Raw genomic sequence first — 26,110 nt, forward strand, 5'->3', positions numbered from 1 at the left:
GTTCAGGATTGCTTCTGCTTTGATGGGGATTGCGGATCACTCGAGATGGAGTCATGGCCATATCAGCCCTATCCACGCATTACGGAGTAGATAGTTATCACAGAGAAGAAGGCTAGAACTTCACAGGAGTGTACTCCGTACTGTGTAGGGAGTTAGCTGATGGGCTTTCCAGACGTGCATTCAACGGTCGGCCCGATTGGACCGGCAGACTGGTCTTACGGACTGACAGATGCATCGACAGCATGCATAAGAGTCCAGCTGAATGCAGTAGCAATCTACACTGAGAGGAAACTCCCGCCATTTGCATCAGATGATTCCGATACATGGATGCTTCACTGTATGATATCAGGTATTGTTGATACTATTGTAAGTACCAGGGGATACAATTAGGCTGAAATCAGATCCACAATCACATGAAGAACTCGCCCATAGGGCCACAATCACATGCCATATCAGATCTTCAGCTTCACATGCTTACACGAAATCGAATTTTCTATCTAATCTTGTTCTATTTCGGGGTATTTACTCGATGAAAAATTCATATCACTCTATACATAAGACATAAGTATGTATCATGTCGCCAATTATATCATTCTTGTCATCTCAAGGGGTCTGCGCTCCCTCCCCTATTCCCATCAGCCCGCCCGCTAGGCCGTTCATTCTGCGATCCAAAAGATCCTCGTGGCTGGGAAGGCTGTGAAGACTTCTTTCTCGTTGGCGAGGACGTACTGGGCTTCTCAGGCTACCTGACATGGTTTCGTCGGAAGCAGGCAGAGTGACCTTCGTCGGGGCGAGACGCCGTCTTCTACCAAGCCCGCTGGATGAGCTTTTTCGGCCCCTAGATGAACTCCTTTTGCGAATTCCATGATTCGAGTCAGGTTTGAGATCAGAGGTGACGGTAGCCTCCCGACGAGAACGATAAGGCTCATTGGATGGCTTGTCCTCCTTACGTTGCTGACTCTCACCGGAGCCGAGATTGCCGTGCGCAGGCGTCAAAGGGGTCATTCTGCCGATGCTCATCTCTAAAGGCCTGTCCTCATCTGCAGAGGACTCACCTGTCAAGCTTCGCTTGTGATTCCGGAGACCCGTTTCCCTGTTTGTTTCTATGTCCAAGTTTTTGTAGATAGCAGGATTATCGTAGAGCGACTGTAAAAGGCTAGAAGACGATTTCTTGATCTCAGCCGTGTCAAATAAGTCCCGGATCCACGTCGCGCATCGGTTGATGTGTTTCCAGCTGTCAGGGAAGAATCCGGCCATCTGGAGGAATCCATGTGACACCCCTGGTAGTAAGGAGACTTCCACGTGGTCCTTTTCATTGAATACCCGATGGGACTTTTCAAGCCCTAGCTCCTGTCTTTCCCGAAATTGGTGCAATTTGGCCTGGCGTAGCCTGCCTGCGAATATGACCGTGTCGTCGACCAGTGGGTCTCGTTCCCCTGTGATGAAGTACGTTTTGGGAAACTTGGTGAGAAGGCTCTCGGGAGCTAAAACAGGCGATAAGAGAAAGTCCGTGCTAAAATCGGGCCGGTTGTGAGGCCCAATGTAGAGGATGATCATGGCTCGCATCATCTCTGGGGTCAATATTCGATCATGAACATACGAGATCATGGAGGACACGGCCAAACGAGTTCGGATCTGTTTGGGCTGATTTTCAGCAAGTGCAGCTGTCTGAGCTGCCAGACTATCTTGGTTCAATTTCTCAGCAATTCTCTTCGAAGTCTCCTCTCCCAGGTCAATCGCCGCCAAGTCCGCATCAGACGAAAGCTCCTGTTTTAGCTCTTCCGTAGATGGTCCAGGCGAAGCAAATGGCGTTAACCTGTGATAGTCCATGTTCTTTCTCTGCAAAATGTTCATATTCGTCCGGCGAGCGCTCTTATCCTGGATCAACGACATCTGCTCCTCCGTCATCCAGCTCTCAACTCGCATGTTTAAGGAGGGATACGCCAGTACCAGACCATCTGGTCGTGGGATCACATTCTCGCCTTGCCAACTTGAAGCATCAGTAGTCCCTGATTGCAGAATCATCAGGACCATCCCGACAGCTAGGTTTCCGCCAGCACTTTCCCCAGTAACCACAATACGTGGTCGCGTACGTCCACTCAGTCCCAGGCAACGGCCTCGCGTGGTGACGATCGTGTGATAGACATCGTAGCATTCGTTCAAAGCATACGGGTAAGGATACTCCGGTGCCTTCTTGTAGTCTAGACTCAATATCGGAACCTTGGTCTTCCCCGCCCAGGCGAGCAGTCGATCTTCCGAGCTGCGCGGGTTCATAGCAACATAACCACCGCCCGGAATATCCAAGATGACACATGTCTGGTCTCTCAGCGCGCTCACCGGACCGTCAAAATATAGCCATGCATTCGTCGGCTCAGTGTAAATAGATTGTTTAGGGCGAGGGATACGGATGGCTCGAGGGCCATATTTAGTCAACCGGGGTCGGACCAACTTCTGAAGTGCCCAAAGATATGGTGTGGTTCCCTTGTTCCACGATACTCGCAGATGTTCCACAGTCAGGGTTGCGCGGACACGGCGCACCTTATCATCTGCTTGCTCTGCCGCGAAAAGATAGTAGACTGTGAATGCCAACGATGCGATATCCCGTAGCCATTTGGATTTGATCTTCATTGCAGTCCAAAAGCCAGCGTCGAGTGCCGTGGTGATCCATGTTGCGCGGAAAAACGACCGAGAGTACAGATTCGCCAGGGGTTCGGGGCTTTCGAGACCAACAATCTTCGCGAAATTGCGGCAGATATAGAGCCATAGAAACACAGCTACTGTGGTTTGCCAGACAGTCAATTTTCCGGACAGGCGGGACGAGATATTGCGAGCGATCGGAGGGCCATGCTTGCTTCCCCTACGTGTTATGATTAGCAGATTTTCGTCTTTTCAGTTGTAACAGCATACAACTTACTTAAACAAATAGGCAGACCAGAATAGGACTACTCCAAAAACCTGGATCTTTCGAAATTTGGTTGAGGGTCTGCCTAGAACGTGATCTATTGCCCATCAGTTGTTTGCTTCAACAGAGCTCAAGGAGCCTTCATACCTATCATCTCTATTAGGCTCTCTGACAAGTCACAGCTTGATTAATCCTTTGACTCAGATCGACGTTGTCGCAGAGGCAAGAACCAATATCACACTTCAGGTGCATAGAGTCAGTTGGCGAGGAGAAGGAAGGGAGAGGCAGAGGTGTGACGAAAGCGAAGCACAGCTTCATGAATCGTCCTATAAGATAAATAGAGAAACAAAGCGCCTCTCTGGACCTGCCATCCTACGAAATTAGATAGACAAAGAAGTGTGGAGAGTGGAGACCCCGGGATCAAGTTGATAAACGGGGTATTGCAGCGACTATCTTCAAATGCCACCACGAAGAGAGTGGGGACGGTGACTGTGACAAACAAACAGCAGGAATTGAAAGAACTGCCGCATCCAGCAATCTGGCCCTGAAGATGTCTGTGCCTGGGAATCCATTTGGAGGATAGTGGATGAGTTGGCGCAATAATGGTCAGTAGATAGGCAGTAGGTAGGCCGCTTAGAATGATGATGAATGGTGGATGAGGCTGTGACTAGGGCGAAGCATGTGAAAGTCTCCACAAGTATTCTCGGGTGCTGGAACAACTGGGACTCTACCAAATCATATGGAGGCTGTTAGGTGCTCATAATTGGGTCAAGATCATTTCAATGTGGTCCAGTTGCTTAACAGTCATCAGGTGGGAGAGAACCCATGGTTGATTGTGGGTTGTGGATGGCGGATCCCTTCATGTCGAGTCCCTCTGTGACCATCACATGTCAAACCCTCCACAACCCGTGACCGGTATCTTGATGCACCTCGACCGTCTAAGTCAGATGGGCAAGGCATCCTGGCAAATGATATGTCATGAGAAAACCGTTTATATTATGCTCCGAGCGATTCTTCATTATTCGTGCATCTATATTCTCCGGCAGTAATCCCGCCCATGTGCGATTTGCCAGTCACAAAGCCAGACTTCGAAGACCATACTGACGAAGCCAGCAATGCAAATACCTGCTGAATCGCTGACTGTCGTCGCTCCTAGGGAGAATTCACGCTCTTCCTTTGGCACACGGTCTCCGATTTCGGCGAATGTGTTGACATAGACCAAACCGCCCAATAATCCCTCCCAGAAAATGATTACAAAAATGATATACACACTGGGGATGAAGTTGAAAACGGCATGAAGGGTCAATAGTACCAAGTTCAGAATCTGTAAGAAAGACGGGAGGTAGAGGTCATGGATACGGAAGAAGGGTGTGGAGGATCGAGAGATAAAGACCCCGACCTGGTAGATCGCGTTGTATGCTGGATAGAAGGCACGGAAATGCGCAAAAGGGGATTCGTCGAGCGGGAAGAGCAGTGTCGGAGACACTCCTTGATTTATTGTATACTCCGCGACGTAGACCAGAAGTAGTGGAAGCATACTACGTTTCATTGTCAGTATGGTACCAATCGTTGCCGTTTAGCTCTTCTACTTACAATGGAAAGAAAAGACCCCGGACACGTTTCAAATCCGTCTTGAAACGCTGCCAACCGGCTTTTTCGCTCTGATTGAGATGATTCGAAGCTCCCAGAAGTCGTTCGCCTTCATCGAGAATCGCGTCACGCTCGCCCTCCATGAATGCGCGTTCCTCCGCGAGCTCTTCTCTTTCCTCGATGGCACGGTATCCGGCGTATGCGGCCGAAAGAGGCTTCAAAGGAGATCTTGGCAGTACAATGAAGAAGCTCACTACCATGACCGCTGGTAGACATGCAGATGTCAACAGAGTGGCCTTCACACTGAAACCCAACGAGGTAGTGGCCAGGGCGTATGCACCGGCTCCAACCAGACCAGCCGCTCCTGTTCCACTTCCCCAGGCAGCCAGACTAAAAGGTCCATAGAAATGTGTCAATCCAACGAAGCTCAGTTCTCCACCTCCGCTGGACAAGCTAGCCAGGACGATACCAGCAACTTTAGTGGCTATCGTCCCGCCATCGGTATACGGCGGGCTCAGCGCAATTAGGAGCATGCCAGTAGCAGAAAGGAAGACAAATATGATGATTCGCACGGGGTAGGGCACCATATGAATGAAGTACGGAGCGACGAGTTTCGTTGCGAACGAGGGTATCACGTCCGCTAGAAGGACGACTCCCTTGGGAACACGGGGTCCGACCAGATCGAGGGCGGCAGAAAGGATGATGACATACAAGACATTATTGATCAGACCTATTCATCGTGATCGGGTAAAACGCAGAATTGTTAGCCATCAGGAATTCTTCAATCTATGGGACGATATCGCCTTGTATTGACTCACCAAATAGCCAAAAGGCGACGCAGACACGAGGATCCGCGTCGCTGAACAAGGCGCGGAATCGCTGACAGAACTGCGCCCATGATGAGGATGGAGCACCAGGAAGAGGTAGCATCGGTTGTTCCTCTGTATCGGCTGCAGCAGGCATAACCAAGTAAAACAGGGGAGGTTAGTATGTTACAAGTCGATAGAAAATTCTATGAGACAACAATATACATCCATCACTCTGAATGTACAAAAAAGCGAGTCGGCACAGTTTTCTGATCACATCAATTTACTCTTGTAGGTATTTATTGCCTGGCAACGCGAATCAGGAAATCATTGCAATAGTCAGTCTTTTTGACAACTGGTGAAAGGAGGTAAAGACGATGCGGTCATGATAAGAATGGCAACTGTTCTCGTGACCGGCCTTGGCCTAGGTGCCTTATTGCCTGAAAAGCACCAGGCATCACTAGTCATAGTCTCGTTAGGTGCATAATTTTCTATCAAGAAGACTGGATCGAGTGCTATAGCAAATGTTCATGAAACTAGGCTTGCTTTTGTCTATCTATCTGAAAAAAAAAAAAAAAAATAGAACCAGTATTCTTGGCTGCAATGAAACAAGGAAAAGTCGGTATATAGGCAGAAGAGTGGTATATCGAAAGTAAAATCAATCTCAACTACTCAGCAATGACCTATGCATTTGTGAAAAGAGCATCAAATGCTTGCTCTAAGATCTTCAGAGATGTTTTGATCTGCTCCTCAGTAATAGTCAAAGGAGGGACGAAGCGAAGACATCCTTCACCAGCAGTAATGATCAGCATTCCTCGCTCACGAGCTGCGGTGATCAGGTCCGACGCTTTGGCTGTGTGCGCCTTGGATAGCTGAACACCCAAGATCAAACCACGGCCACGAATCTCCGAGATAACATCGGGATACTGCTTCTGAAGGTTCTGGAATCCAGACACAAACAAAGCGGACTTGGCTTCAACAGACTTTTGCAACTCCGGCGAGGCGAGGCGCTCGACGATGTGATGAGCGACTCGGCACGCGAGCGGGTTGCCTCCAAAAGTAGTACCATGGTCACCTGTCTTAATGTTCTCCGCAACAGTCTTGCCGGACACTATGGTAGCGCCAATGGGGATACCGTTACCGAGAGCTTTGGCCGTGGTGAGGATATCAGGGTGGGCGGTTTCGCCCGATGCAGGCTTCAGAGAGGGGTGAGCATGAGCCCAGAATGAGCCGGTGCGAGATAGACCACACTGGATTTCATCAAAGATGAGGACAGCCCCAACCTCATCACACCGCTTGCGGAGAGCCGCAAGGAACTCGGGAGTCGCCGTATTGACACCGCCTTCTCCTTGGATAGGCTCCACGATCACACCACAAGTCTTGTCCGTGATGAGCTCCTGAAGTTGTTCAATGTCATTGTAGTTGCCGTACTTGAAGCCGGGCACCATAGGTGAGAAAGGAGTCTGATACTTGGGATTGGGTGTAGCGGAGAGGGCTCCCATCGTGCGGCCGTGGAAAGAGTTGTGGAAGGAGACGAATTCGTGTTTGGCTCCGGAGGGGTCAAGAGACCGGCCAACCTTACGAGCGAACTTGATGGCAGCCTCGTTCGCCTCGGTTCCGGAGTTAGAGATGAAGACTTGGGAAGCGTCGCGCATAGCGCCGGATTCATGTGTCAATGCAATCAACAATTTGCTAAGGGCACCAGTCCAAGCGTTATGGTAGAGGTTCGAGGCGTGAATGAGTGTCTCGGCCTACAAAACACATCAGTTACAAACCCTGATTGGTCAATCAACCTGAGTATACGCACCTGTTCCGCGATAATCTTTGCGATTTCCGGGTCACAATGGCCGAGAGAGTTGACGGCAATACCAGCGGTGAGATCGAGATACCGCCTGTTCTCCATATCCCAAACATAACACCCTTGTCCCTTGATCATTACGGGAGCTGGTCGCACGTATGTAGGCACCATGTACGGGGTACGCTCCCTGATGAAAGCCGCTGTCGCAGAATCCGCCGCAGGGTCTGGGTTAAGCAAAACTGCCTCTTTCTATGAAGATCACCATTATTACAACGGACAGTATGCTTGATTTAATATGACCTACAGTCACCTGAGCCTTCACATCTTGAGGAGCATTGGACGTTTGCGTTCCTGCCGCTGCAGAAGCAAATCGTTGCTGAACCGGTGACTGAAATCCAGGAACCAGTCGCTTTGTGAGCGGCAGCCGCCGCGAAGCCACACGCATGAAGGTCATTGAGGGTAGCAGTGACACTAGGAGATTGAGAATGAACGATGGCTGAAACAATTGACTTGGGGGAGGGACTGAATTAATAGGACTCAAAGAAGGAGAGTTAGAGTCATAAAGTTGACGACTATGACTGTGACTGTGATGGGCCCAGAAAATGCCGCGATATCGGGCGGGTCGCTTATCGGCCAAACTTCGCAGTAGAAATGACTCGTCTCCGTCACTCCGCATTTCCACTTCTTCACTCTGCTTGGGAAATATTTCTTGACTCTCTGTCTGTCACAGCTTGCGCCTCCAACAATAAACATCATGGCCCTCTCCTTCGTACCTCGCCGGGTATTCGTATCCTCCAGCCCTAGTCTCAGAATCTCCTCCCGATCCTTTTCATGTTACTCCGTTCTCCGGAACGACAAGCCGGCTTTCGCATTCGGCCGCGGCCCAGCTCCTCCAAGACTACCGAAGGAAGAGCAAGAGATCTTTGAAGATCTTCAAAGACAATCGACTGGCGCATTCAGTACGCCCCGCACCACTCCCAAAGTCAACCAGTCGCCACATTCCCAACCTGCCGCTGAAGAAAAGCCCGAGTTTAAGGCCACGGGCAAAGGAGAGGAACTTCATCCGGATCTGCGGCACGGTCTCAAGCCTGAATTCGAGGGTGAGAAGAACCCCAAGACTGGAGAAATAGGGGGGCCCAAGAACGAGCCACTCCGATGGGGAGCGGAGGGCGACTGGAGCTATGGTGGACGTGTCACAGATTTCTGATCGTGCACTGGGATGATCCTACGTCCTACCATTGTGATATTGTTGTCCCTTGGTGAGGCTTTGTATATTGCATCATTTGGCGTTCTGCATACCGGCTTGTCGATAGACTTTGTTTAGTGAAGGGAGATGCTGATCGCCCTTTCAATTGTACTACATATGAGCGTGAAATGGTGTATGATCAAAGAGTTAAAATAATGGTATATGACATGATAAAGGACTCATTTGTTTCACTGCATAGGGGCTTTTTGACGCTACTTAAATTACAGCACCCGCAAAGACGGAGTATACAATGCATAAGACAGGGCTTGAACATGGAAGCCACAGCTATTGACAATGGAAGCAATATGAAAGGTTATCAAACAGATATGTGTTTAAACCTGGTCCTGAATTCTTGCAAGAGTTGCCTTGCCCGCCCTGCTCTCATTGAACCGGCCCAGCTCGCTGCTGATCCACGAGCCAATCTTGGACATTTCTTCCAAGTTGATACCAGTATGCATTCCAAGTCCATGCAGCGTGTGAATCAAGTCTTCGGTTGATACATTACCAGTCGCACCTTTGGAATAAGGGCAGCCACCCAGACCCCCGACACTACTGTCGAAAATCCGAATGCCGTGTTCCAGTCCCACCATGGTGTTCACGAGGGCTTGGCCATACGTGTCGTGGAAATGAAGTGCCAGGTCGGTGTTTGCAATACCGGCGGCCTTGAGTGCTTGCAGAAGCTCGAGTGTCCGTGGAGCCGTTCCCATGCCGGTGGTGTCCGCAACCGACACTTCATCAGCGCCCATTTCAAGAAGTGTGGCCGTGATGTCCGCGACTTTGGCAGGGGGGACATCGGGGCCCTCGTATGGGCAGCCCAAAGCCACGGAAACATATCCTCTAACCCGGATATCTTTCGTCTTGGCCAACGCTACGATGGGACGAATCCGCTCGAGCGACTCTGCAATGGTACAATTGGTGTTGGCTTTGGAAAATGCTTCCGTTGCTGCGGCGAAGAGTGAAATTTCAGTAGAGGTCGGGGGCTTAGACGCCGAGCCTGGTGTCTCTGCTGTAGAACCAGTAGCATCCATAACCTTGATGAGACTCTCAAGCCCCTTGACATTTGGAACCAGGTAATTATAAGCAATAGCATTCTGCGACTGGGGTGGTGACTGGAGCAGATGTTCGCAGATTTCTGCAGTGCTAGCCATCTGTTGGGCCCAGAAACAGTCAGTCCAGCAACTTCATACACTTCTTCAAACAGATCTGCGGTTAATCATGAGATGTATACCTGTGGCACCCATTTCGCAGGTACGAAAGATCCCGCCTCGATGGTCGCCACGCCCGTCTTCGCCAACTTCTCGATGAGCTGTAGCTTTGTCTCGAGTGGTATAGATTTCTTTTCGTTCTGTAGCCCATCTCGTGGACCTACTTCGACAATGCGAACGTGGTCCGAGGTTAGCCGCGCCTCTGTCGCAAAGCGTCGAGCAGCTGGAGCAGCTCGAAGGGCAGAGAACAGGTTCAATCTCGGTCGGAAAGCCATGATCCAAGGAAAAGACGATATGACCATAAGACAATGTCAGTCGAAGAACTGATTGGAATGCATGAATGACCCTAAGAGAGAAATGAGCAGCTGCCACTGTCTCTGGACGCTCGGTCGAACCGAGAATGCGGAGAGAAGCCGCTTGGTTACACTCGGCGACCCCACCTGATCCATCCGCCACCATCAATATTGTGGTCCATCTTAGTCAGGATAAGAAAAGAAAATCAGTCCATCCCACTTTGGATACAAGAAGGAATTGACAGTCGATCATGACAGAGCCGTTGATGTCTTCCGCTGCACCAGAAACGAAGATGGAAGAGACTGCATCAACTAGCAATCTCCGGCAACCAAAGAAGAGATTTGTCGGAAGACGTGCAGCAGAGGCGCAAGCACAAAAAGATGCGTCTACAAGTTCTAAAGATGTCGAGTCTACAAGCATTCAACGAGGTGACTGGCCTTTTTTCGCTGATTCGCACTTGTAATCATAGACTGATGATGGTTTCTGACAGCCGCGCCCCGAAGAAACCCAAGAACCTTGAATCAAGTCCCGCCCGAGATCCTGGAAGATCCTGAAATCCAGGCCGCGATTGAACTTCTGCCCAAGAACTACTCATTCGAGATTCCCAAGACGATCCATCGGATACGGACATCGGGCGCCAAGCGTGTCGCTCTACAGTTTCCGGAGGGTCTGCTCATATTCGCTACCACGATATCTGATATCCTGACGCAATTTTGCCCGGGGACGGAGACTCTGATAATGGGCGATGTCACCTACGGCGCCTGCTGTATCGACGACTATACCGCTCGTGCTCTAGGATGCGATCTGCTGGTCCACTATGCGCACAGCTGCCTCATTCCCGTTGACGTGACCCAAATAAAGACCCTGTACATCTTCGTCGACATCAGCATCGACACCTCACACCTGATCGCCACGCTAGAACGCAACTTCCAACCTGGAAAGACCATCGCAACCGTCGGCACGATCCAATTCAACGCAACCCTTCACGGCCTCAAGCCCGTGCTCGAACGTGCCGGATTCAAAGTCGTCATCCCCCAAATCGCACCGCTGTCCAAAGGCGAGATCCTAGGATGCACCTCGCCGCAACTCTCCCCCACCGAGATCGGCATCCTCCTCTACCTCGGCGATGGCCGCTTCCACCTCGAATCCGCCATGATCCACAACCCTACCATCCCCGCATACCGCTACGACCCGTACTCCCGCACCCTCTCCCGCGAGACCTACTCCCACGACGAGATGCACACCCTCCGCCGAGACGCCATCAGCACAGCCAAATCGGCCAGGAAATGGGGCATCATTCTAGGCTCGCTCGGCCGGCAAGGGAACCCGAACACCATGGCCATGATCGAGAACCATCTCAACGAGCGCGGTATCCCCTTCGTCAACTTGCTTTTGAGCGAGATCTTTCCCGGAAAGTTGGCGTCCATGTCGGATGTTGAATGCTGGGTGCAGATCGCATGCCCCAGGTTGAGTATTGATTGGGGCTATGCGTTTCCGCGACCGCTTCTGACCCCCTATGAGGCGTTGATTGCATTGGGTGTGAGGGAGCACTGGGATAGCGCGAACAGGGGTATATATCCGATGGACTTTTATGCTAAAGAGGGATTAGGCAGAACAAAGCCTCGGCAAGCTTTACAAGGGGCTGCTTGATAGTCACTTTCTGTCCATGATGGTGTTCGAAAAGATGATGGTTATGAGAAAAAAGAAATAATGCCGAATCTTGTGTCAGGACGCCGAGAACGTCTCAACGATAATGCATGGTGAAATCGTTCATATTTTCTTTAGATTCATTTCATGATGCCTATGGCTGGCTTGTAACAGCGCTCTGGCACAGATATCCTACACATACAGATGGCCTTTCTGCACTTTGAAGGCAGAACCCTTTCCCTAATCATACATTGCATCCAATGACTCTCAATCCGTTCCAAGGGCGTGTCATGCCCCCTTGACTTCATCTGCGCTGTCTGTGTTCAAATCACTTGTGCTACCTCTTCGAAGGGATAAGATGTTCTTGCTTGCCAGTTCGTCAGCAGTGCGTTCCGCCGCCCGCCATCTCGTCACCGCTTGCTCGACATCCTCGAACATCTCCAGAGTATCTTTGATGATGCCTCCTTCATCCGGTTCGGGGACTTGCGTGCTTTCACGTGACCCGCTATCGCTGGTCATCGGGAAGCCAGGTCCAAACCCACGTTGCGGAATGGGATTGAACATGACGGCATTAGCGAACATGCGAATCAGTTCTTTCTCCAGCTGTGCCGAGTTAACTATGGCTTTGGGAGGAATGACATCTTCCGTCTTTGGCAGCACTAGAACAGCGTTCTTGGAAGGGGTGCCTGCATTGGGAGCCGGGGACTCTCCATCTGCAGCAGGTGTGCTAGCAGCTTCCGTAGCTGCTGCCACAGCCCTGCTGCCTTGATGGATGGACGACTTGATCGATTTCAAATCCTGCGGCCGATATATGAGATCTCGATACCCAGGTGCGTCTCGCTCAGCTAGCGGCTTCGCAAATATTGAAGCATGCTTGTGCATGGTCACATCGTTCATTATAGGTGCGCCGGTTCTGGGAAAGTTACGAGGACACAACACGTATGATGCGGACTGTGTCGATTCCAGCCGGCTAGGTTCAGTCGGAAGTGACTCTGGCTCTGGGGCATCACTGGTCCCACGTTTGCGTTTCGGCCTCCCTCTCCCTGGCCGTTCTTCGGTCTGAGACAAAGCGGCAGCGCCTTTTCGGGCTCCACTGGCACGACCCTCCAATTCAGATGTCTCTGGGATATTGGCCGGCGTACCAGGCAACTCATGCTTGATCTTTCCAACAGGGCCATTTCCGGGCTCGGCGACGGATTCCTCATCGCGTGATACTACGGACCTTCCCCGACTTCTTGAGGAGGTCGTGCTTCGATCCCGTTTCTTCCCAGCAGCGGACACTGTGGCTTTTTCTACTTTGGCTTTCAGCCGCCCTTTAGGTTCCACATCTTGCGGCATGCTGAGTTCCTGGATTGTTCTCGCCCCCTTTTCTTCAACGGCTCGGCGCTTGTTCCGGCGGCTTCCTGTTTCTTCTGGCAGCGGCTCAGGGAACTCAATTGGCGATGGGGCTCTTTCGCTAATCGGGCTGACATCCTCTGGCCGAGGTCGAATCGGTGATCTAGGCGACTGGGGAATGCTCAGGCGCGGTGTCTTCTTCCAAGGTGTAGAAGATCTCGTATCGACGAAGAGTTGAGGGCGGTGGACATTTCGTGCTTCCGAAAGCAATGCTTGCGCTGCTCCGACAGGCGTCTGGTAACCCTGAGCATGGCCGTTGACAGCTGTTGATACGATCGGTGCCGAAGGCCCTGGTGTAGATGGCACAGGCGTCTGGGGAGGGGCTTGTGGTGTCTTTTCAGGCTCGAGTTTCGGTGTGTGTTGAGGAAGAGGGTTGAGGGGTGGTCTACCCTCCATAGCACGCTTATCTGCCTGTGGTTGCGGGTAGGTAAAGGGCGGTGGCTGTGGGGTTTGAGGTGGCTGATGTAAGGACCACTGCTGGATTATTGGCTGGGGTGGGAGACGTTGAGGTGCTGTGACAGGAGTGGCAGCTGAAGCACCCTGCTTGCCCGCAGGTCTGGCCGCTGAAGCTGAAGCCGGTGATGGAGCAGGAACAGGAGTAGGTTTGTGAATGTCCCGCTGGGCTTGCAAGGGCGCCGCCGTAAAAGTTGGCACATTGCCCTGGCTCGGAATTGGAGCAGCGGGGGGCTTCTGTGGATGTACAGCTGGCGCATTCTTCGCCTTTTGCGCCGAAGACACAGTCGGAGGCACTTTTCCTGGTAGTTGTTGAACTGCCGAGGGTGCCTGACCATTAACCGGCTGTGGTTGCGATGGTAATCCAGTAGGCATGCGTGGAATAGGCTGAGCATGAGGCGGCTGCGGTTGCGGTTGCTGCTGCGCCTCTCTGAGCTGTTCCTGATGCAGTTTCGTTTGCAATTGAGTTGGTAGCACCTGCGGTTGTTGTCTTGCTGCGGCCGCTGTCGGCGACGCAGTCGGTTGCGCTAGCTTTTCTTGCGGTAGAGAGGGTACAATATCCTTGCGCTGCGGTTCCTTCTCTGTTTGCTTGACATTGATATCCAACGGCGGCTGGACTGCAGGTTGGCTGGGTTCCTGGCGAGGCTGTTGAGCGGGCTTTTCCTCCTTGACATCCAAGTCCATGGGCTCCGGCGCAAATTCTTGTTTTGGTCTTTGTACTGCGGGTACCGGTACAGGTGTCGGCGCAGGCACTGGCTGTGAGGGTGTCTGAAGCTCCTCATTCTGTAGCCTCTCGATTTCATCACTTATTTCTTTGTATCTCCTTTCCTCGTTCCGAATCTCTCTAGTCACGAGTTCTTTGTATCTGGCATATAGATGAGATACTAGCTCGGGAAGCAAACTGGCATGGCTCCTCCCCTTGTCAACCAACACCTCCGGGCGAGGACTCGCGATCTTACGTTTCAGCGGATTAGTGAGTTGAGCGCCTTCGGGATGTACACCGTTTTGTTCGGGAAGTGAGGCAGCCCCGGTGCCATCCAATCCATCTCGCATCAAGGTCGTGTACAAATCCTCGAGGGCCTCCGGGCTGAGCCTGTCCGCGTTGAATGCGACATTCTCGCGGATGAATGTATTGTTACGCAGAATATCGGAGATGGATGCGAAGTTGACAGGACGAGCACCTAACGTGGCGAGGGACTGGAAGAAAAGGAGAGATTCAAAAGGAGTGTAAGCCGACAGAGGAGGCATCCCCCATTGCCCCTTTGATCGGCCACTGGGGGAGAAAGATTTGGAGATCGGGGCCACGGTGATGGACGATGTCGGCGGTTGGCCCGATGGACCCAAGTCCTCTAGTCACCAAAACACGAAAGAACGCGACCACAAATGGTACGGCTAGCGGATTAGACCATTAGTGCAGAAAAAGGTAGGGAGGGAAATCTCGAGCGGGAGACACGGTGTCCAGAAATCGACAAAAAGGCGGGCGATTAAAAATAGGAAAAAATAATGCTTTGAAATTAGAGAAAATTACACTTGACAGGCTGTATTTGATGAACAGGATAAATTCTTGATGGAATGAGAATAGGGTGATGAACACGTTGCTGGGTGCAGAGGGATGAGCTATTGCTGTGACAGACGGCTTTCTGGTGGTGTCTCGCTTCCTTTCCAGAGAGGGAAAATTTGACAAAGGACCCCGACCGCCAACAGAGGGGCCAAATCACGTGAGTTGTTTCCACTGATCGACATGCTCAAAGTTGGAAGGAATTCTTGTATGTAATGATGGATGTAATGACTGTACAGTACAACCTGACAGGTAAGGTACCTGACTTGAATGTCCTGCAGTGATGACGTGCCGTCATGTTTATGTACCTCCTTCTTTTAGATGAAGACTGTCTATCCTTGCAGTAATGACGACAAGTTGCTTGTTATTTTATCATTGTCCATACCATGCGAGGCAACCTTACACCCATCAGCAACTTCAAGGGCACATTGACATCAATCAGCTATTAGAGAGAGTTCAGGATCAGAGTCTAACGTTGGCACGCTAGCTGAGCATTCGAACTTTCAAAGTCTTCCAATCATCAAAAGGCCCAGAGATGCTATGAGTCTACTCCGTATGACTAAGGTAGTGACGAGAAAAAGGACAGGGGCTAAGATACCTATGGAGGATCTCGACTCAAGTACTGGAAGAATTCACCTATGGACGATAACAATTTTGTGACTTTACATGACGATTACATAGAATGACAATACCCCACACTTGTCAGGGGCTTCTCTCAACTAGGCAACTCATGGAGTCAGGAAGTTTAGAACCCCCTTTCTTGAAGCTCCTTGTCCAACTGTTGGAAGTAGTAGCATTGCAGTGCGCGTTACCCAAGTTGGATAAATAGCTAATACTTCTCTTCTCATTAAAGCACCTGCGGCATCTCCAAAGATGAGAAGGTGAGAAGGGAGTATACAAAAGGAGTTCCTGCAGTGGTGGACGGCGGACACCATCTCCCCATAATTTTAGATTTGACTGTTGATATGGAGAAATATTTAATTATCTGCTGAGCATGAAAGAAAAGGAGACAGAAGAAATAGCAATAGACGATCCAGTTAACTAGCGCAACAACTTACTAAGTACTACTGATCTACCTGTACCATCAGCTATTTTTTTCATCTTGTTTATTCCAATTCCCTCCCTTTCTCGTCAATCCTACTTTGATCTTCCTCCTGCTGCGACAGCCAGACACCTGCTTGTTGCGCCTTGCCAACTCTCCGACCGTGCACTGTCACGCCGATAGCCTCCTCGTTGCTGCTCTTCTGCTCGGTTCGCAGAGCGGTTCCTCCCCCTGTGATCTATAGGAGTGGCAGCACATCCAGCAATCAGTCCAGTCCGTCCATCAAGCTTTATCATAGATTCTCAGCTGGTCCTGGTCTCATACACTACTATATTAATCCCGCTCTAATCTTATTTCTTTTAATTTTACCTTTTTGCCCGATAAACCGATCACATTAATCCACCCTTCCCCCTCCTGACGCGCGCTCAATCACTTGTCTCCTTCTCCTTACCGCACCAAAGACAACCGATCTGACAGCGTCTATACTCCTCATCTTTCTTGATCGAATTGTGCTTTCGTACCGCATTTGATCTCAGATATTCACGCACTATTGTCAATAGTGCAATATCAATATGTCGGACATGGAGCAGGAATGGAAACCAAAAGGTCGCCCTCAGTCGTTCGTCTTCCCGTTTGCGCCCTCTCCGATATCAAAACGTTGGCGTTGACCAAGACCTGGCAGGACCATGGCTCAGGCCTTTTCCTCAACGCTGGATAGCGTCTTCGCACTGGATTCGGATGTGGACCACCTGTCGCAGACTATAGATCAGAAGTAAGTTCTCATTAGAGGCTTGTTCACTGAATGACGGGATAGTTGGGTTGATCAAAGGTTCTGGAACCTCAGGAGGTTCCAAATGATTATACAAACGAGAGAGCTGGAGGAACTGCAGGCCAAGATCCGGGAGACCGAGCGACGTCTGAAAGCTCGTCAATCACTCATCTTGGATGGAAACGGCCCGAGAGACAGCGCAGGCGCACCGAAGGAGGACAATGAATATCGAACAGCAGGTAAGGAAAAGTCGTTTCTCGGTATGTGTATCAGTGCGGCTCACAAGCTCTTGTCCGAAACACAGAGTCCTCCACTTCGACCGCGACATCACCCACAGATTCAGCGGGGCAGTACTCCAGCAGTGACGAACAGCGAGAGCAAGACCGAAACCGCAACAGGTGACTTGTCTTTGCGGATCAAGACTGGTCTCGTCCAGTTTGTATGGGTAACGAATGCGGTTTCAGTGAAATGAACTTTGCTCTTTTCTTCACCACCTTTCAAGGGACATGGCTGAGAGCATCAATATTGTTGGTGTATTCTCTTCCCATTTTTATCGTCCTTCCGCGACATGTAGACAAAATGATGGACGATGTCGGGATGCCTTTTGTCCAGATTGCTATGAGCTTCTGGAGAGCATCGCGGCCACTGGCATCCTTGGTCAAACCTGTGCATTTATATGCCGTGCGACAACTCTACTCACCTGAAGACTTTTATTCTTTGTTGTGGCATACAATGTGTTTATTGTTACTTTCACCTAATCATAATTTTTTTCAAGCTGAGAAGCCATCAGTCTTCGCAATTCTCGATAAAGATGTCTGTCGACTTGCAAATGTTGTTGAATAGATAGATGAGGGGGAAAGGAGAGTGTCTGTCTCAGGTTGACTCTATTTTTGGCGACGAGCCCGTTGGACCTTCCGAGCACTTTCTTATGGGTGTTCGAAATCAGTCTATCACTGTTCCAGTAGTATGAAATAATTCTTCCTTTTTTGGCTTGACCTGAAGAGATCTACCGCAGTATTCTGCTTGACTTGAGAGCGAACAGCAGATAACCTCAGACACAAAGCATATATAATCTACATGAGATTCGTCTGCTTATCACAAATCTGGGATTTACTATGGTACCTCTTAACTGATTCCTTTCCTGTACGAGCCGCTTGCCGCCTAGCATTTCCACTCGCACCGACGAAAAGTGGTAGGAGTACGCCACTTCCTTGATTCATTTCCTTGTAACCAAACTGATGCTTTTTGAATAGAAGGCTCCTGGAGAACTTTGCACAGTTTAGCAAGATATTATGTGCTTGTCGAACATTCACTCAAGAAAAATTTCCAAGTCATGGGGCTGTATCTTGTAGTTATAGCCATGGATGCAATGCATCGGATGAGACGTTAGACTGCAAACTTTATCAATCTAACTTTCCCGATGCAGGCGATTCTGGTTCCTGGATTTTAGATAGTTATTTACTGCACTTTGAAGATGCCCAGGAATTGGTACAGGGAGACAACAGTCTTTATGCAGGCGGAAATGCCTGCGAACCTGATAGTATGTAGATGTTCCCATCTTGCATTTGACTTCCAATGGCCATTGGCCTATATGTTATCAACGTTCAATTCTGATTAGATGCATCATGATGAAGATGAATAATAGTACTACTATTGAGTTATATTTATACCCGTCCTCGATTCATTAGCCATGATGCACAATATATCTAGCCAAAGGTAGATACATTCTCCTAATCTGCTTAACCATCGATGATGTCAGATCTCGCCCTCATTCTCCTCCTGCAATGCTCCACCTTCACAGCTAACAAACCTTGGAAATCCCCAGCAATCCAGCAAAGATGCGCCCGAGCGACGAGTCCAGACTACTCTGGCTATCAATTTCTGATAAGCCGCTGCGGTCATCGGACAAATCAGGTTCTCTAGGTCCCTCAGTTATTGTCCGTCTGTCTTGCTGAGTTGTACGTGCAGCTCCAGAAAAGAATAGTAAGGGTCCTCCTCCATCCAATGCACCTACACCGGAGGTCAAGGTACAGAGCTTGCGCAGTCGGCTAGTTCTTGGTATTATTATTATTATTATTATTCGGTCTGCCCGCACCCTCGCTCTTGACCTCTTCTTTTCTCTTTTGCTTGTTCTCTCTCAATTACGTTTTCCCTTTTTTCTTCCTCGATTCTCCGGAGTATCGATCTCCAGTTTATCTGACCATGGTTGTGATTGACAAGCAAGAGTACCTCACCCAAGAGGAACAGCGTCTCAAGGAGGACCGTGAACGGACCAGATACTGGAAGAAATGGGGTCCTTATGTCGCAGAGAGACAATGGGCAACAGGTGAGTTCTCGTTCATTCATGAGTTGCTTCGAGTGGCATCACTGGTAATTTGGAGCTTGTTCGCTGATGACCACATCCCCGGCCGTCTGCAGTCCGAGAGGATTATTCGTAAGTGCTTCTTCTCTTTTCCTCCTTGACTAAGTTCTTGGCGTTATCATTATTGTGTCCCAATGCAATGGTTACACCTGCTGACGAATTATCAGTGAAAATGGAGACGCGTGGAGCTGTAAGTCCATTCCATCAACATGTGAACTGCGCGGGGCTGATCGACGTATCTGTCACACTTAGACTTCTCCCACGACCACTCCCGGTCAAGAACATATCGGTGGGGCGAAGATGGAATTGCCGGTGTCTCGGACACCCATGGCTTAGAAAATATCGCTTTTTCCTTTTGGAATGAGAAAGAGTATGTCACACGCTCTGTGGCTATGCGATCTGAGCAACGTACTGACATTGACTGCTGAACAGCGACTTCTTGAAAGAGCGCCTGTTTGGATTGTCGAATCCTCAGGGAAATCATGGTGAGAGCGTCAAGGAAGCTCACTTTCACCTGGATAACACCCCAACCGTAAGGGCCTCGTGTCGACTGCTTAAGTACCCGTTCCATTGACAGGCGCGCTTCTAGCACTCGTACATGAAATACCTCTACAAGTATCCTCAGAAGAAGTTCCCCTACCAGGATTTGATCGATGAAAATGCGCGGCGTTCAAGACAGGACCGTGAATACCAGCTTCTCGACACCGGCGCATTTGAGGATAATCGCTACTGGGATATCTTCATTGAGACAGCCAAGGAGGGAGAAGATGAGGAGGAACTCATGTTCCGTGTCATTGCCTACAACAGAGGCCCGGAACCCGCTCCGTTGCACATAGTCCCTCATGTGTGGTTCCGAAACACCTGGTCTTGGGGGTATGAGAATGAGAAGGAGAAACCGTCAATTGAGAAAGTGTCGCAGCTTACAGCAAAAACCTCTCACAAGAAGCTGGGAGAGCGCTACGTACGATTCTCGCCCTCTCCAGCTGTTGGCGATAGTCAGGAGGACGTCATACCTCGTATGCTGTTCACTGAGAACGAGACGAACAACGAGCTCCTCTGGGGAACTAAGAACGATCAGCCCTACGTCAAGGATGCCTTCCATCGCCATATCGTCAACGAACAGAAGGATGCAGTTAACCCCGCCAACAAGGGAACAAAGTTCGCCGCTTGGTATGCGTTTGACGAGGGAGACGGCATCCCTCCAGGCGAGTGCGCAGTCGTCCGCTTCAGGTTCTCCCGCAAGAACGGGCAATTCATTGACGAAGAAGTGCTGGATGATACAATCGAGCAGCGAAGGGCAGAAGCTGACGACTTCTACTACCGAATCAGCCCTCTCCCGATGAGTGACGATCTGCGTAATATCCAAAGACAGGCATTTGCCGGCATGATGTGGACGAAACAATTCTACCACTTCGTTTGGGACCAATGGGCGAACGGAGATCCTGGGATGATACCGCCGCCCCCAGGAAGGAAGCATGTGCGCAATCAGCAATGGAAGCATCTATACATTGATGACATCTTGTCTATGCCGGACTCCTGGGAATATCCTTTTTTCGCTGCTTGGGATACAGCTTTCCACTGCATCCCGCTGGCCATGATCGACCCAGACTTCGCGAAGAAGCAGCTGGACATTCTTACTCGTGAATGGTACATGCACCCGAATGGTCAGCTCGCGGCTTATGAATGGAACTTTGGGGATGTCAACCCTCCTGTGCATGCATGGGCCGTCTTCAGAACGTTCAAGATTGAACGGAAGATGTACGGCCGGCAGGACCTTGACTTCCTGGAGCGCGTCTTCCAGAAGTTGCTGCTGAACTTTACCTGGTGGGTCAACCGTAAGGACTCAGACGGCAAAAATGTTTTCGAGGGCGGTTTCCTGGGCCTGGATAACATTGGACTGTTCAACCGTTCTGAGCCTCTCCCGACTGGAGGTGTCTTGGAACAGGCGGACAGTACCGGCTGGATGGCCTTCTACTGTCTATGCATGCTCAATATAGCCCTTGAATTGGCTAAGCATCGCCGAACTTACGAAGACAGTGAGTGAACGTTCTACCAACCCACAGACTTCTCACTAAATAAAACTAGTTGCGTCCAAATTCTTCGAGCACTTCCTTCTCATTAGTGATGCTATGACTTTCAAGTCAGGAGGCAAAGAATCCTCTCTGTGGAACGAAGAAGACGGGTATGTGTAGTGCGATAGTCACGAGTGGTGGGCTAGCAGCTAATCCCTTCATAGCTTTTACTACGACGCGATTTCTTATGGCGAGCCATGGACACAACAGCTTCCTGTGAGGTCGCTGGTTGGCTTGATTCCTCTGTATGCGGTTCTCACGCTCGAACCTGAGCTGATCAACAAGTTCCCTTCATTCAAGCGGAGAATGGACTGGTTCATTGAGAACAGGCAGGATGTTGCAGAGAGAAACATTGCCAGCATGAAACGGCGCGGAAAGGACGACCGACTCCTTCTGTCGCTGGTGAGCAAGGATCGTCTGGAGAAGATTCTCAAGAGGATGCTGGACGAAACCGAGTTCTTGTCCGAGCACGGTATCCGGTCTATGTCCAAGTACCATGAGAAGCACCCGTATTCCATGGACGTCAATGGCCAGACATTCAGAGTTGGCTATGTACCAGGTGATTCCGACAGTGGATTGTTCGGCGGGAACAGCAACTGGCGCGGACCCGTCTGGCTGTGTGTCAACTTCTTACTTGTTGAGTCCCTCCTCCGATTCTACATGTTTTATGGGGATTCTTTCCAGGTGGAATGTCCCACAGGCTCCGGCGACTACATGCATCTAGGCCATGTTGCCGAGGAGATTCAGCATCGTCTGCAGCACCTCTTCGCTCGCAATGACGAAGGTCGCCGAGCCGTCAACGATGGCTCAGATCTGCTCGATTTCGACGAGCACTGGAAGGACTACATGTGGTTCCACGAGTTCTTCGATGGTGACACCGGACGTGGACTGGGAGCATCCCACCAATGCGGATGGACAGGTCTCATCGCCAAGGTCATCCACGATACCGGGTAAGTGTACCCCTCTTGAGCCTGACACTCCATTCCCCCACCCCTAACCTTCTCCGCAGAGTCAACTGCCGCCTACCACAAACCCCCCGCTCCCCCTTTGCCGCCGCATCGCACTACTTCGACGACATCTTCACCCGCTCAGGCCGGCCCCGCTCCAGCCGCAAGCCCAGCTTCCGTCGCTCGTCAACCACCCGCTCCATCGGCAACCGCAGCGACTTCGAATCAGCCTTCACCGGCGCTGAGACCCCCGGCGCAGAGATCCTGTCCGAAGACGAGCAGGACCGCGGAGTCCTCCACAACGGGGTGGACGAGCACGTCTCCAATTACGTCGCGAGTCAGCTGCAGCGCGTGAGAAGCTCCGCGTCCATCGCGGCTTACGAGGACGAGTTCGAGACGCAGGCTGACCACACTCCGAACGGTCATTAGACTTCTTCTTATCTGGTGATGCATCTTTGTCAAAAGTGGATTCGGATGAAATCCAAGTCATGCGCATGTTGACACTGCATTATGTTGTTATATATGGTTGATCTATCGAGGTAGAATTGCGTTGCATATCGTTTTTGGTTGAATTGAAATACTAGAAGGATCCATTCTCAACGTGCCCAGACACAGATCGTTCCAAGTCGTGTTGTCTTCATTGTAATTGTTCGTCAGTAGTGAATTGCTCGCTTTCCGGCAAAAGAAACCGGCGGATTATATACCAGGATATGGATAATGAGCCAGCTCCAATACATGACATGCCGGCGAGCATGTTCCTTACTTCGATATACTGCCAGAAATCGCATGACGATATATCAACTCCTGGAGATTGGCCATTGCAACGGACATCTACCAAGACGCGAGGCATAGCATAGATATCTATTATTCTCTTTACCTCATCCCCATCTCACCATGACACTCACGCTCTCGCACTAGAAAATATAACAAAAGACGCAATGCAAATATCAGTGAAAACGAACTCTTATCCTGTCCATTCATTGCTTTCCAGAACTCGAGAATGTCTCTTGGAAGCCGCGCAGACGAAGCACGACTATGGGACTGTACGATACATGTCAAAGGAAAAATCAAATTCTAGCCTAGTTTATAATTTACAGAGCATCGGTAAGGGCCTTGTTGAGCTTGGCGATCTTGGACGAGACGCTGAGGTCGATGGTGCGGTCGCCGATCTCCAGGACGAGACCGCCGACGATGTCGGGGTTGACCTGGTACATAGACATTAGTTTAGGTGGTCAAGAGTGATGGTGAGGTGATAGGCGTACCTTAGTAACGACCTTGAGCTTCTTGCCCTGGCTGAGGTCGTACTTGGAAACGGCCTTCTCAAGACGGTTCAGGGTCTTGTTGTCGAGTTCCTGCGAGGGAGGCTAGTGTGAGCGACAAGTCCAGTGGGGTCGTAAAGCAATAGCCGAAACGCACCTGGGCACTGGTGATGGTAACCTCCATCTCACCACGGTGAGCACCCATCAGGGTCTCGAACTTCTCGCAGATGGCCTCAAGGAGCCCGAGACGGTTGTTCTCGGCCAGAGTCTGCAGGAAGTTCTTGAGGATGTCGCCCTTGTCGCTACCAGCGATCTTCTGGAGCTCCTGGATGATCTGCTGCTTGTCGCTGGCTGTGAGGGTGGGGGCAGCGATGAGGGTGGTCAGCTTGCGGTCGGCCTTGAAGGTCTGACCGAGGCTGGCGAGAGCCTTGGAGGTCTGGTCGAGAGCGGCCGACTTGGCAGAGGCAGTGTACTGTTCATTGTAGCTGTCAGTTCATATTCAATTGCCCCGAGTGATTCCCAGATGAACGATATGGATTTTGACGCGATTTTGCAGGCGGGGGGTCGGGTCAACGGAGCAAAAAAACGCAGACTGTGAACCAATCCGCACAGCATCGAAGGAGAGTCCAGGGACAAATGCAAGTCGTACCAGAGCAGTGGCATAGGTTCCATCAACACCGAAGAGAGCCACGGGGGGCTTGACGTTCTGAGCCGGGGTAGCATAGGTCCTCAAACCGTTGAGAGCAGCAGAGCGAGGGACGGAGAACTGCTGGGTGGCACGCAGGCCAACACGGGCGACACGAGCGGTATTCATCGCGGCTGTGATGTGAGAAGACCTCAAGGGGAGGGAGAGTGGAAGGATATAGGACGTGGGAACGTCGTTTGGAGGGGTGCAATGGCCGTTGGTCTGCTGCCGGAGAGTCTCTCACGAAGTTAGCGATGTCCAACTTCTCCCGGTCCCGGTCACGTGAGTTTCCGCACACGCCGAGAATTTCGGGTTCTCTTAGTGATAGCCATCTCTCCTACAGCGTGAAATGACTGAACTCGAAGACAAAAGCAAAGAACGTGCTCACGACGCGGTTTACTTCGATACTAATGCATACTTTTACATTGAAGAATCTCTCTCACTGAAGATGTATCAAGGACGGAAATGTCTCTCTGCCACCCTAGGAAATGGATCTGAAAGAAATGCAGAACACCCTAAACGCCGATATTACCTCGACCTGACTCCGACCGAGGAGTACTCCGACCCAGTCATCAATCATCAATCGCATTTCGAGAACAGGAATCAGTCACTCCGCAACATGCTGTCGACTAGATCCCCAAGAGGACCCCAATAATCCTTCCCAGTCGCCAGCCGATGTTCATCAACGAATAGAACATAGTGTTTGAAACTGGTATTGAGATGGGGCTCGAGTCCCAAGTGCACAACCACAGGGTAGTGGTGGCAGTAGATGTGTGCATATACTCGATAAAGTCGCTTGAAAATCTGGCGAATCAAACTTGAGAATGCTTTGGGGAAGGGGACACCTGTCATGCTCGTCAGCACACCCCGTCGCAGTCCTTGAGAGTAAGACAAAACCGGTGTCATACCAAGCCTGCTTGGGAACATCTGTTCGTTGTCGATATTACTCTGAACCCAGCTCATCAGGTGTTCGATGTACTCTGGCGCCGACATCTTGGTCGGTCGCTTGAAATTCTCCGAGTCTTGCCAGAGATACTCGAACCTATCGCATCAACCTTGGTCAGCCGCAAGTCTCCCGTTTGTTGCTGAAGTGAAAGAACCTACTCATCGGTGGCTTTCATCTCCGGACACGATTGCGGGGAGCAGAACTCTGTGATGGCGCCGTAGAGGAGGTTGATCTGATTGTAAAAGTCGACCACTAAAGCGAAAATCCAACTAATTAGCTATCCCCAAGTCACACTCAGGGGTATCGCAACAACTTCTCCAGTAGACTCTCACCATTGACTGCAAGCCACTCATTCAGATCCTCGCCCTCAGGTAGCTTCACAGCCTTCCTCAAGCTCCCGCTCCCCAAAGTCGCCTCTGCGAACTGTCTCAGCTGATAACTGCTCGTGCCCTTGGCCGCCGACCGGGGCTTAAACGGTGCCCTGGTTCGCGCATTGCTGGGAGGCGTCAGTCCACACAGATTCTGCTTGAGCGCGCGAACAGCAGGAGACAAGTAAGACGGTGGCTCCGAAAGTGGACCACGAAAAGTATGGATGGTGCTGCATGAGATTGACGGGGTGAGGGCGGAGGGTTGGTGTGGTGGCGGGGCAGACGAAGAAGTAGATGAGGAAGAAGTAGAAGCAGCAGGAGTAAAGGGTCTGAAGGGCACGAACATGGTGGTGATAAGTGAAGCCATCCTGACTCTGCTCTGTGACCTCAATACCTCCTTGGAGGTATTCGCTATAAGAGGACGACGGCGTTTCTTTTGATCTTTCCCGTTTCGGAGGTATGAGCTGTAGTCCAAAATGCCGCCGATCTGCGTATGCGTTGCTGAGTGCGAAAATGCGCCTACATTCCAATGCCAGAGGGGTTAGCTATCGAGCCGAATCGGGTGTTCTGATCTCTGGAACCTCGATCTCACTAACCGAAAGAACGACGAAAGCTAATGCTTGGGGTTTTTGGAGGTTCGGCTGAGAGGAGGGGCACACGCGAGAAAATAATGTCGCGCTGTAGAACGCACTCAAGTACAAGGGGATGATATTTCCGATGCGGATAAGGAAGAAAAAAGTAAAACAAACGGATTACCTGCAGGAAA

General features: G+C 50.7%; 11 protein-coding genes across 11 annotated transcripts; 4 read left to right on the plus strand and 7 right to left on the minus strand.

Annotated features, from left to right (window-relative positions):
- Positions 1 to 603: 603 nt before the first annotated feature.
- Positions 604 to 3,056, minus strand: CDV56_108457 (putative lipase; the record flags this gene model as incomplete). The annotated part of the gene is made up of 3 exons (XM_026762076.1): positions 604 to 2,857; positions 2,915 to 2,999; positions 3,050 to 3,056. The coding sequence occupies 3 exons, from the start codon at positions 3,054 to 3,056 to the stop codon at positions 604 to 606; spliced, it is 2,346 nt and encodes a 781-aa protein (XP_026617499.1).
- Positions 3,057 to 3,932: 876 nt separating this feature from the next.
- BTN1 (battenin family protein) lies at positions 3,933 to 5,455 on the minus strand (the record flags this gene model as incomplete). Its single annotated transcript, XM_026762165.1, has 3 exons — positions 3,933 to 4,440; positions 4,496 to 5,222; positions 5,311 to 5,455. 3 exons carry the CDS (start codon positions 5,453 to 5,455, stop codon positions 3,933 to 3,935), a joined length of 1,380 nt encoding a protein of 459 aa, XP_026617500.1.
- A 526-nt stretch (positions 5,456 to 5,981) lies between these two features.
- Positions 5,982 to 7,550, minus strand: ARG8 (acetylornithine transaminase; the record flags this gene model as incomplete). Its single annotated transcript, XM_026762209.1, has 3 exons — positions 5,982 to 7,049; positions 7,106 to 7,345; positions 7,401 to 7,550. 3 exons carry the CDS (start codon positions 7,548 to 7,550, stop codon positions 5,982 to 5,984), a joined length of 1,458 nt encoding a protein of 485 aa, XP_026617501.1.
- A 300-nt stretch (positions 7,551 to 7,850) lies between these two features.
- CDV56_108635 (succinate dehydrogenase assembly factor 4) lies at positions 7,851 to 8,303 on the plus strand (the record flags this gene model as incomplete). Its single annotated transcript, XM_026762254.1, has 1 exon — positions 7,851 to 8,303. One exon carries the CDS (start codon positions 7,851 to 7,853, stop codon positions 8,301 to 8,303), a length of 453 nt encoding a protein of 150 aa, XP_026617502.1.
- A 371-nt stretch (positions 8,304 to 8,674) lies between these two features.
- On the minus strand, positions 8,675 to 9,822 carry CDV56_108651 (hydroxymethylglutaryl-CoA lyase; the record flags this gene model as incomplete). The annotated part of the gene is made up of 2 exons (XM_026762270.1): positions 8,675 to 9,490; positions 9,571 to 9,822. The coding sequence occupies 2 exons, from the start codon at positions 9,820 to 9,822 to the stop codon at positions 8,675 to 8,677; spliced, it is 1,068 nt and encodes a 355-aa protein (XP_026617503.1).
- Positions 9,823 to 10,133: 311 nt separating this feature from the next.
- Positions 10,134 to 11,491, plus strand: dph1 (2-(3-amino-3-carboxypropyl)histidine synthase; the record flags this gene model as incomplete). The annotated part of the gene is made up of 2 exons (XM_026762297.1): positions 10,134 to 10,269; positions 10,332 to 11,491. 2 exons carry the CDS (start codon positions 10,134 to 10,136, stop codon positions 11,489 to 11,491), a joined length of 1,296 nt encoding a protein of 431 aa, XP_026617504.1.
- Positions 11,492 to 11,776: 285 nt separating this feature from the next.
- On the minus strand, positions 11,777 to 14,020 carry CDV56_108722 (uncharacterized protein; the record flags this gene model as incomplete). The annotated part of the gene is made up of 1 exon (XM_026762341.1): positions 11,777 to 14,020. One exon carries the CDS (start codon positions 14,018 to 14,020, stop codon positions 11,777 to 11,779), a length of 2,244 nt encoding a protein of 747 aa, XP_026617505.1.
- Positions 14,021 to 16,508: 2,488 nt separating this feature from the next.
- On the plus strand, positions 16,509 to 17,177 carry CDV56_108810 (uncharacterized protein; the record flags this gene model as incomplete). Its single annotated transcript, XM_026762429.1, has 3 exons — positions 16,509 to 16,555; positions 16,619 to 16,708; positions 16,781 to 17,177. 3 exons carry the CDS (start codon positions 16,509 to 16,511, stop codon positions 17,175 to 17,177), a joined length of 534 nt encoding a protein of 177 aa, XP_026617506.1.
- A 1,730-nt stretch (positions 17,178 to 18,907) lies between these two features.
- On the plus strand, positions 18,908 to 22,515 carry CDV56_108853 (uncharacterized protein; the record flags this gene model as incomplete). Its single annotated transcript, XM_026762472.1, has 8 exons — positions 18,908 to 19,139; positions 19,235 to 19,261; positions 19,320 to 19,437; positions 19,500 to 19,599; positions 19,657 to 21,103; positions 21,153 to 21,249; positions 21,304 to 22,089; positions 22,149 to 22,515. The coding sequence occupies 8 exons, from the start codon at positions 18,908 to 18,910 to the stop codon at positions 22,513 to 22,515; spliced, it is 3,174 nt and encodes a 1,057-aa protein (XP_026617507.1).
- Positions 22,516 to 23,177: 662 nt separating this feature from the next.
- CDV56_108914 (F1F0 ATP synthase subunit 5) lies at positions 23,178 to 24,159 on the minus strand (the record flags this gene model as incomplete). Its single annotated transcript, XM_026762533.1, has 4 exons — positions 23,178 to 23,291; positions 23,349 to 23,450; positions 23,503 to 23,817; positions 23,890 to 24,159. 4 exons carry the CDS (start codon positions 24,157 to 24,159, stop codon positions 23,178 to 23,180), a joined length of 801 nt encoding a protein of 266 aa, XP_026617508.1.
- Positions 24,160 to 24,633: 474 nt separating this feature from the next.
- On the minus strand, positions 24,634 to 25,711 carry MOB11 (Mob1/phocein family protein; the record flags this gene model as incomplete). Its single annotated transcript, XM_026762556.1, has 3 exons — positions 24,634 to 25,072; positions 25,135 to 25,228; positions 25,309 to 25,711. 3 exons carry the CDS (start codon positions 25,709 to 25,711, stop codon positions 24,634 to 24,636), a joined length of 936 nt encoding a protein of 311 aa, XP_026617509.1.
- Between the last annotated feature and the right edge of the window lie 399 nt (positions 25,712 to 26,110).

The sequence above is a fragment of the Aspergillus thermomutatus genome (genome assembly GCF_002237265.1).
Source record: "Aspergillus thermomutatus strain HMR AF 39 chromosome Unknown NODE_22, whole genome shotgun sequence".
NCBI lineage: Eukaryota > Fungi > Ascomycota > Eurotiomycetes > Eurotiales > Aspergillaceae > Aspergillus > Aspergillus thermomutatus.